The sequence below is a fragment of the Oncorhynchus kisutch genome, linkage group LG1, assembly GCF_002021735.2.
Source record: "Oncorhynchus kisutch isolate 150728-3 linkage group LG1, Okis_V2, whole genome shotgun sequence".
Lineage (NCBI taxonomy): Eukaryota > Metazoa > Chordata > Actinopteri > Salmoniformes > Salmonidae > Oncorhynchus > Oncorhynchus kisutch.
The window spans coordinates 67,117,318-67,127,675 of NC_034174.2; the positions used below are offsets into that span (position 1 = coordinate 67,117,318).

A 10,358-nucleotide genomic window follows, 5' to 3' on the forward strand; every position below is an offset into this window, starting at 1 on the left:
ACTGCTTTGCTTTATCTTGGCCAGGTCGCAATTGTAAATGAGAACTTGTTCTCAACTTGCCTACCTGGTTAAATAAAGGTAAAATAAAAATAAATAAATAAATAAATTTGTCCAGTCATGGAGATTGAGCCTGTGCAGGAAACAGATAATCATGGCCATTCCAATATCAGGACTTACAAAATACCAATTTATACCTGGTGCTAACATCCCGTCCTTTGTCCACATTCTGAGACAGATGTAGACTATTAAATGCATTGTGGTCCGGTAAATTGTCTTGATATCAAGTGTAGACTGATAAAACCTTTATGGCGTCAAGATGTCTCAATATTTTTAATACTGGATGGGACCAGGAAACCTGGTCTTAATGCGGACTGGCTAATATGTGGACAAGCTCCAGGACACATGCTCGCAACAGGGTGCCTGCCTTTCCACATTGAGTTTGCTACATATCGGAAATTAACCAGTCATGGGATGGCTCACCGGATGTGTTTGCATGGTGTGCTGAACCACAGCTTCAAAATCTAATTGTATTTGTCACATGTGCTGAATACAACAGGTGTAGACCTGACAGTGAAATGCTTAGTTACAAGCATATAGCAAAATAAGTGAGGCTATACACAGGGGTTACAGGTAATATGTAAGCAGAGGTAGTGACTTTGCAGTTCAGTTGGATGTGAAAGCTGTAATGTCCTTTTGCGATATGCAAATTCTTAGAACTCACTCTGACCTGAATAAAAGTGCTTTTGAGATTTAACTCAACAGCTTACTGCAAAAATTTTTTTTTATAACAAGGGGTGCTTCAAGTGTATTCCTTGGTGGTGTGTGAGAGTTGTCCGAAGTTGCTTCCTTATCCGGCTGCATCTAGTTTACTGGCTTCGTCTCTAGAGGTGCATTAATACTAATGTCCACATGAAAAATCAAGACAACACAAGAAATCGACAAGACGCTTTTTAACAGCCAAGAAAAATGTCAATTTATTAATATAGTCCGAAAGAAGCTCCATAACTCATGGAAATGTTTTTTTTCCGGTGCATGTCATTAAATCACATTCTATGAGGAGAAAAAAACATTAAAAGCCACAACTTTCTCAGTACAGACATTTCTCAATGTTTCTTTTTTAAATAAAAAGGCAGAGTACCACCTCCTCCCCCCCTTACAAAAACCAGACCGCCTTAAGTCATGGGCTTTTTCTCAGTATAACCCACAGTGCTTTAGCAGAAGGATAAGCGCTCATTGCTTAAGGATTACACAGCATGGCGAAGCAATACAAAGTTTTGCCATAAATCTGATGAGGGGGAAGAAAATCTAACATAGCAAATTTGTAGCACAAAGACACACCCCTACATCAAACCCTGAACCCCAGAGTACGAGTTCCGGGCCCCAAGAGAAAAGCAGGCCTGGACTCTCCCTCCCACTTGTGCATAGATCATGATCCTTTAAAAACCAGCTACCCCCCCCACACTTCAAATCTGTCTCCTGAAAACCATCTATTAGACAGAATCTCTTAACTCATTGAATATCTGCCACAGGAACAGAGACAGTAATGCACAAAGCTCCTGAAAGTTACAGGATGGAACCTCAAAGAAAATGCATAAGTAAAACTAATCACTGCCGTTTGACAATTAAAACCATTTATCAATTTTGTTTAAATGTAAAGCACTCTACTTTTTCTCTCAAAGTTCATTTTCAGTCATTTATTTGGTAAATTATGTAACTGCTATGGATTTTTAGAAGCAATGGTATATCATATTCTATTTAAATCCCTAACTTTCAGTGCCTGGAGTTACATTTCTCAAAGTTATTGTAATTTAAAACTCTCAAATTTAAATACAAATGGTGGAGTTTGAACTCTGGAAATCCTGGCCTTCCCGAGACAAGATCCACATCTTTACGAGTGTGCAAGATAGTGAGCAAATTGCGTTGTCTTTTTACAAAGACAAAATTCAAATAATTCAATACATACAGTCTGTCGACATCAAAAAAAAAAAGAGAAATTAAAAACACGACAACACTGATCAATCCCAGAGTTCTGAAAGTAGCATAAATCTTCATTTTGCAAAGTTTGTTTTATGTTCATATTTTTTTGATGGAAGATGAAATTTGTCTTTTTCAACATTTCAAAATTCCTTTTTCCTCAACTTCAGACAAATGAAATGTTTGTAAACGGCAGGTGGCTATGCATAAAAAAAATAAGATAGGCACCTCTGAAATGAGTCCTGTAACAAACTCATCTCCCCACAATATCCCTTTCCATTTCTCCATGAAGTTAAGAGATTACTAGTCCTACCATCTATGGCCACAATTCTTAGATAATTTTTTTTTGTCTTTTTTCATGTAATCAGAACAAAATGGTGCAATACTCAATGATAATCCTTGTTTTGGATTATTCCACAATAAAAGCCACTAAGGTAGATAAACATTTTACAGATAAAACAAAAACTTTTTTTCCATTAAGTCCTTGAGTAAACATTTACACATGAATTGTCACCCTCTCCCCTCGTTTGTCTACGATTAGCTGAGTGAGGGGTAGAAGACACTCAGTGCAACGTTAGAAGATAAATGTCTATCAGAATATAGTTTTGACAAGCAAAAAATAAACTGAATAAAAGGACAACAATGTCAATACACAACATACTGAATGGAACATGACAGCAGTCCTAAGCCTGCCAAGCACACAGTTGTTTGCACACATACATTTGACTTTCAAGCACACAACCAAATGATTTTTGCACTTTTTTTCTCCAATCTTTTTTAATTGATGACCTCAAGCTTGGAAGTGTACTTGTCAAATTGTTTTTTTTTTGTTTTTTTGTTTTTTTTAACATATTTTTATTTTTTTACAAAAGAGACTTCACATTACGTTATTGGCGCTCCTTGATTCAAGTATTTGTGTTTATATTTTTGTGTTGATATGTTTAATGATATTTCTCTCTACTGGGAAAGTATGCATTTAAAAAACAGGTGATTTCAGGTTGGGTTGTTTAGACAAATTCACATACAGTACAAGTAGTTCAAGGTACTTACTGTAATATGTTCATAAATCCAGAACGTGCATATCCAACTCCAGGTAGGAAAGACATTACTCATGATCCATCAAGTACCAGTTTAACCACTAAACCCATTCCATTTCCTTCGTATCACTTATTTGCGGGGGGAATACATATTGCTCATCTTCAGTTTGTATTGAACCCAGACCTTTTAAGAGGAATAAAAGGTTTCAGAGATTGAGATCCAAGGTGTCTGTTGATGTGCTACCTACCACACACACCGAGCGTACATATCCATATATATCTATAGTTAAGCAGTAGAGAGAGAGCACGGCCTGCCCCTCAGTGCTGGTGCACACACACCGAGCGGACGTTTGGAGGCCCCCACCCGGCTAATTGGTCTCTGAGCTTGGATCAAGGCAGTTACAGAAACAGGCAATAGTGATTTTTGCTAGTGTGCTGCAGGACGCCGAACAGTCCCAAAAAGGTAGCCTTATCCCATTTTTTTGTGTTATTTTTTTGTTGTTAAGACTTTGTACCTTTTGAAATGCGTCCACTCTCATTACCTACCGCAGAAACAGTGAGGCGAGCGACCTGGGCTGATACAGTGGGCCCGAAGCCATCTGGGTCTGTGGAAATATACAGTTGTGGGTCCGCTTTGAGGAAACTAACAAATAGGATAAATACAGCATCCACAAAAAGGCTCCCCAGCCTGCATTCTGACTCCCTGGATGGTAGAAGTTAGAGGTTGCTGGACTGGAGACATTTCAGCTAGAAGTGCAGAGCTTTAGTTAACATATTATAGATCTTTTATTTTAGTCTGTTTTTTTAAATTTTTATATAATTTTCTCTTCTTGATTTTGTGTCAAACTTCATATTAAAATGACGTTAAAATGCAAGAAATTCATTTGGTTTAAAAAAATATGTACCCAGGATTACCCAACATCAAACTGACTGTGCACCATAGGATACTTGGATCCGCCAAAGATTTGATCAACAACAGGGCATTCCCCACAAATGGCACCCTATGTCCCTATATAATGCACTACATAGTGAACAGGGTGCCATGAGAGACCCGGCCATATTATCTCAGTGGTTCAGGATGAGGTGTGTTGCCCCCACCCATTTGTTTGATCCCTCCTGCCCCCCTGCCTCAATCACAAAGGTTATCAAAGATCCTCCATCACAAAGGTTATCAAAGATCCTCCATCCTGGGAAGAGAAGAGCTCTTTCTCCAGATCGTATAACATGGGCTAGTTTGAGATCTATATATTTTATTGGCACATAGGATAACATTGGCATCTTACATGCAGAATGGGCCTCTACATTGTAACATTACAGTAGGCCTATAGTTGGGAAGGGAAACCATTACTATCCCGTTCCCCAAAAACAATTCTCCAACCAAAACAAGTCTATAGTACTACTGCACAGCTTGCCATTAGTTAGTGTAGAACTTGGCTCTCTTACACTACAGCAAAAGGACATGCATACAGAGAGAGCTGCATCTTTTAACATCTCCTACCCTGAGAATCAGCTGACAGGTGATCAGTCTTCTTCAGCACAGTAAAGAGAGGCCTACTATACCTCCACTTCAGTGGTACTAACTCCCCATAGAGGGAGGGTGGAAGTTTGGAATACGACAGTGTTGTGGTTTAAACCCAGCTATAAGGACCAGGAGCAGACATATTCTAAGTGCTGAAGGGTACATACAGCAAGAGGTTAATGGGTCTAGCTCTGTGAGTCGGTGCTCAACCCTTAAGGCAGGATTGGCACGTTGGCTGTAAAGGGCCCGCAGCCTCTAGTCTTTTGCATAGAAACAGAACTGAGTCGCTGTTTATGTCTGGTCAGGGGGAGGGCCATGGCCTAGGTTGTTTGCTTTGGTGGGGACTGGAGGGTGTAGAGTAGCAGCTGTGTGAGCGGGCGAGAGGGGACAGCCCTGGTGGAACCCAGGTGGAGCAGCTAGGGTCAGGCAGGACACACTCACCCATCTGAGACACCCTATTGGTCTAACTTACGTCTTGAGATACTGCCTGGAAGTACTACAGAATACTGTCCAAAACAAAGCAATGATCAATCAATCAGTTAAGATACTAACTAATAATAGACAATCAATGACGGCTGTAGTATTGATCCTCGTTTGCATTCAATACACAGGATGAACATACAGAGGCACCTCTGACCAAAGTGTTTCTGCATATGAACAGTGAAAAGGGCTAGTTTCAAGCAGCCATCTTGAAAAGACCACTGCATGTAGACAAAAATAACAAATCAAAAAATACATAACGTCAAACGAAAACAAATTAAAATTAATCAAACACTGGCAAAATTCCAGAAATTTGACTGTCTCTTGACTTCCAGCTAAAGTGATCTTTGTGTGAAAGAAGATTAGGGGAAATGGAGAGGGTTGGTTGAGACGAGGTCGAGTGCTGCTGGCGCGGTCGTTAGCTGGCTAGCTCCGTGCTGATTGGCCAGTCTTGGAGGGAGCGTGGTTTCCTGCCGGGCTGAGGGTGTCTAATGGGAGAGCTTGGTGCCAGCCCAGGAGGAAATGCTGCTGTGGGGGTAGCCTTGCCTAGCGACCATCGCCATGGGCACCACAGCAGAGAGGCACTCAGTGGACCGTGACCGTCCCCCTCCCCACTCCGACCGACCGTTGGCCGGAGACAGGTAACATTGCATGTCTAGTGTCTCCAGACAAGAAAAAGGCTAAACATTTTGGAGTAACAGTGATATTCACTTTGATATAGTTAAAAGAAAATGTCTTTAGAAAAAAATCAAACACTGCAGACTTTTTTGTCAGATAAAAGTAGACTTCCTTTTTTTTCTTTTCTTCATCCTGCTACCATTTTAAAGTTCATACAAGTCCTTGGACCAAAGAGGAACAAACAAATACCAGAAGTTATTTCCAAGTATAGATACAGTACAAAAAGAGCAAGAGTTCTTTTTTTTGTCTTTTCAGTTTTCAAAGTTGCTGCTCCATTTTTCTGATTTATTGGTTTGCAAGTTGAAGCGTTTAGCTCTCTTCATAAGTGCTATGATAAAACCCTTTGAAATAGACAAAAGGTTACTTAGTCTATCTTTTACATTTTTGCACAGTACCAAATACAAGGAACACTCGTAGTAGATCTACTGCATTAGGATAAACCCCTCTTATTTGGTATTGTGCCAGATCTCCAGTGACCCTCCAGTGACTCCCCCACCTGGATTCAGTCTGTTCAGTGTGGCTGTGGCAACGTGGAGAGGAAGGGCTTTCTGATGGTGCTTTCTCATGTACCCCAGTTCAATGTGTACGTATGAGGAGTTTCAGGGCTGCAGAGACAGTTTCTGAACACACATCCTCGCTCGCTCCTCCTCTCCGGCAAGAGTTAACGCAACGGTTTTTCATGGGGGGGGGGGGGGGGGGGGGTGGGGGGGGTGTCAAGGGGGTGGCCTGGTGGGAATCAAAAATTAGAAAAGGTAAAGTTTCTGTAGTTCTTAAGTTCTTTGCTTTGATCAACGACAACAAAAATCAAGAACGAAAAATGTAAAGAAACCAGTTCCTGTTTGGACTTGAGCGTGGACGGAAGAAGAAGGGTCTGTGGCGTATATATTGCACAATGTAACTTTCACATCAAGTTGAAGCGTTTTCTTTTTTTTTGTCGTCATTTCCAGAAACTGGTGGACCATAATGGGGACGAGGGTCAACAACGGAACCGACTAATAATGTTAATAATTGACAAGAAGCACCTGTAAGTCTCGTTAGGTGAGTATAGCTGAAGTCGTAGTTCTGAGCAGTGGTAATCTGAACTCCCAGACGTGAATGATTAGGTTCCATCAGACATATACTCAAGAACACACATAAAACAGATGCAGCTAGGTCTGTCGATGTGTAATAATCTCTCAGCTTATGTTGCGATAGATATAAAAATGCGCCCGATATACAAAAAGAACAAAAACAGCAGTGTAAATCCCTTTAAGAACAAATGAATGACCAGAAAAACGGAAAAAGGTTTTAACTGATGATTGGTTGGGTCAGTGTTGACAGGCCTCATACTGCCGAGTGACTTGGGGGTCATATTCATTTGGTGCACACGTGGCAAAACGTTTTGCAACAGCATGCGAAAACAAGCATTTCTTATTGGACAAAGTTCAGGTAGTCCCTCAGTTTCAGTCCGCTTGCTTCCGTTTCGTTCCTAGTGAATACGACCTTGGTTGATCACACTTGTTCTGTTCCATTCACTGGCTCAGAGATGGGAACTGAGCAAGCTTTCAAAATCACAATATTTCTTCAGTTTCAAAAAAATGAAAAAGGCTTGAGATTGAAGGAGGACCTGGGCCGCAGTAGAGCGCTTAAGGCTAATATTAGTGCTTGGAAACAAAACAATAACGTAAGTAAAAGGTCTTTAAACCACGGGCATGCTGGGAATGGCCTTTTTTAAATAAATTTGTAGTTTCGTGGGCAAAGGAAAGATTCAAAATGGCAGCTTCTACGATTGCTTCTCCTAAAAAAACACTTCACACAGAATGTGCGATATTCATGGAAAACTTAAAAACACTTAATGGTTCTCTCTTCATTGAGTCTTTTCGGCATTTCATTTTTGTTTGCTTCCAACATTTATCAAATACTAAAAACAAAATCCCCTTTTAAAAAGTCAACTAAAAAGGAGGGGAGAAAAAAACGTAAAAACCGAAGGGCGTAGGGGTCAGCAGTCTTGTGTCGTCGCCCCCAGCCTTCTGGTACACGATTCACAGTTCCGTTGATACTGATTATCGCCACATGATTTGCTTGGTTTTGTTCCTGTTCATTGTAATTTTTTTGTGTATTTATTATTATTTTTCCACTGTCTGTTCCAGCGTTGAAACATCCATCCTCATGGTTGGTTTGTGAGTGTGTTGTCCTACATGGACTCTCCACTCAGCAGGTCGCCTGGCAACAGCGTGTTAATGGGGTTGGGGCTCCCGATAACGCCGCGACTATCATCGCCACTAGGGGGCCCCCACAGGCTGGCGTACTGGGGCACGCCCCCCCACAGCAGGTCTCCGCCGGTCTTGGCTCCTCCCCCAAGGCCGCCACTCCAGTGATGGCCAATGGCGTGCTGCTGCGAGCCTCCGCCCATGCGCGTCTGATTGGTGCCGGGGTTAGGCTGCCAGCTGGTGGTGGGCGGAAGCTGCTGCTGCTGGCCTTGTGCAAAGTAGCGGTTTACCTCCTCCTCCCCGGCAAACTCTGCCAGGATGGTGGTGTTCCCCAGCACACACCTAAGAGGACAGGGCTCAGTTATACATCACATACTTACAGGTGTTATAGTATCAACATGGATTTTCTTACACGTGGTGAAGTATAGTACAAGTATTTCTTTATAGGCTTTGCTATTTTGTCAGTGAGATGTATATAGCCTAGAAGTTGAGACAATGTTTTGTTTAAGGTCAGACTGAGATAATCACTACCCTGAACAGCATAGAGTATGGGTAAAAGAGAAAACCCACTCCAAAACTATCTTTTGGTATTTTTTTTAATTAGTCCACTAATACAGTCCCACAATGCTTTTTCAAGTCAGCAGTCGAGTTCACACGATATTGGACTTTCAAGAAGCAAACGAGTCACCGGCCACATCATCATGACGACACAAAATCCAAATAGGTTTTTCCCCTTCAAGTTTGGGAGTCTTACATGTGCAGGGACTTCTGGGCCTTGGCAGCCTCCTCCTTAGAGCTGTATCGCACCACAGCGTTTCCCTGGGTCAGGAAGAGGTGGAATGTGATGAGGGGGCCGTGCTGCATGCACAGCGTCCGCAGGGTGGAGCCGTCTATCTGGGGGGTGAGGTTCCTCAGTACCAGCCAGCTACTGGTCCTGTTGGAGCTGTCTGTGCTCCAGGTTGTGCCCTCTGAGAGAAACAGAGAAGGTTGATGATCAGTCGATATTCAGGTCCACATAAAATATAAAGCAATCATTTTTGGTCAATAACTTGTCTTCTATCGATGACAACATTTGTATGCATGTACATAAGTTGTCCATTGTTGTCGTCTATGGATGTTTTTTATTTATTTTTTAAATGACATATTTTCATTGTCTCATGTAAGCACTTTTACTCTTGTACTATTACCTCAGTGTGACCTTAGGACTCATGTCAAAATAAGGTCACACGGTTTAGGTTCTCTTTGAAGCCATGATAAAAGTCACTTAAGTCTTATCTGATAAGCTGCAAGACTTCAGTTTGACAAGGGCCTCTAACCACAGCGGGGTGTGTATTGCTCCACCTTGCTACAGCGAGTGACGAGCGGAGGGGAGCTCAAAACATAGTGGGGGAGAATCACACTGTACAACGAACACACCTAGGAAAATGACACGCCTATGTGGTGTCCTACACTATGCTTCTTTAGGTAAATGTGTCAAAAAGATTATGTTAGGGTAGGATGTTGACACAGCACAAAGTAAGGTCAGCTCAAATCCACAGTCAATGGTTTTCAATGAGCATCAAGTCAAAATCTCAAAACAGAAATCTCAAAACGACTAACTCCAAATCCCTGATCACAGCGTTCATTGATTTTCCTCTACTAGGTATATTACCAGGTTTTCCAGGCTTCTTACAGAGCAACTCCCCCGGTCTATATTTCAGGCTGAGGAGTTCTACTGTGGCATCTCACCTGAGGTGTACGAGCTGCTCCAGCCTTGGGCCAGGCCCAGGGAGTTTCCTCCCCAGGTGGAGGAGGGCTTGGCGGGGTTGGTGAGGCCCGGAGGTGGCCTGGAGGGGGCTGTGTTGTTGCGGGGCCCCTGGGGGACCTTCCACAGCTCGTGGGACAGAGAGGCCTGGGAGGGGTGGGAGATGGGCCCTGGGGACCAGGTGGACTTCATGTCAGATAGTTTACCTGAGAGAGAAGAGGGGAACCTATGAGACCCACTACTGTTGTAGAGATGGAGACCCTCTGTGGAAGCCTATGTTCTATGACACATTGAGGAAATTTATGTAGGCCTATAATCTGCTATTAGAAAGATTCTTAGACATCTAACTTTGGGCAGATGCAAAGTTTTAAAAAGAGGCCCCACATTAACACTTGTTCATCAACAATAAACCTCGGCTTCTTGGATTTATATATTTCATATCGGAGATCACATTGATGAATACAGGAAACATAAATGTAAAAACAGAATGCGGGTCACTCAAGACATTTAAAAAGGGGACATTTTTTAAGTATTCATAGTAATTCTGAGTGGGTTGCTTAGCGGCAACAAAAATGTCACGTCAACACATGCTTATGAATAGGCGTCTAGGGCCACAACATTCAAAGCATTTCTTGATTCAAACACTCAAACTTAATTCCATGAGGAGTACAATGCAATCACATCGTGGCGGACTTGATTAACCAGCACTGGGTAGTTGGTAGTAGGATTACATTTGG

General features: G+C 42.1%; 1 protein-coding gene across 4 annotated transcripts in view; it reads right to left on the reverse strand.

Annotated features, from left to right (window-relative positions):
• Nucleotides 1-947: 947 nt before the first annotated feature.
• Nucleotides 948-10,358, reverse strand: part of LOC109867394 (trinucleotide repeat-containing gene 6C protein) — a 76,901-nt gene continuing 67,490 nt past the window's right edge. For 2 of the 4 annotated variants that reach the window (XM_031830991.1, XM_031831003.1), the window contains 3 exons: nt 9,606-9,827; nt 8,632-8,845; nt 948-8,219 (listed from right to left, as the gene is read on the reverse strand). In XM_031830991.1, coding sequence (XP_031686851.1) covers nt 7,862-8,219; nt 8,632-8,845; nt 9,606-9,827 — 794 coding nt within the window. In that variant the 3' untranslated portion in view covers nt 948-7,861. The remainder of the gene's footprint in view (nt 8,220-8,631; nt 8,846-9,605; nt 9,828-10,358) is intronic. The other 2 variants (XM_031830995.1, XM_031831011.1) reach the window with 1 other exon arrangement.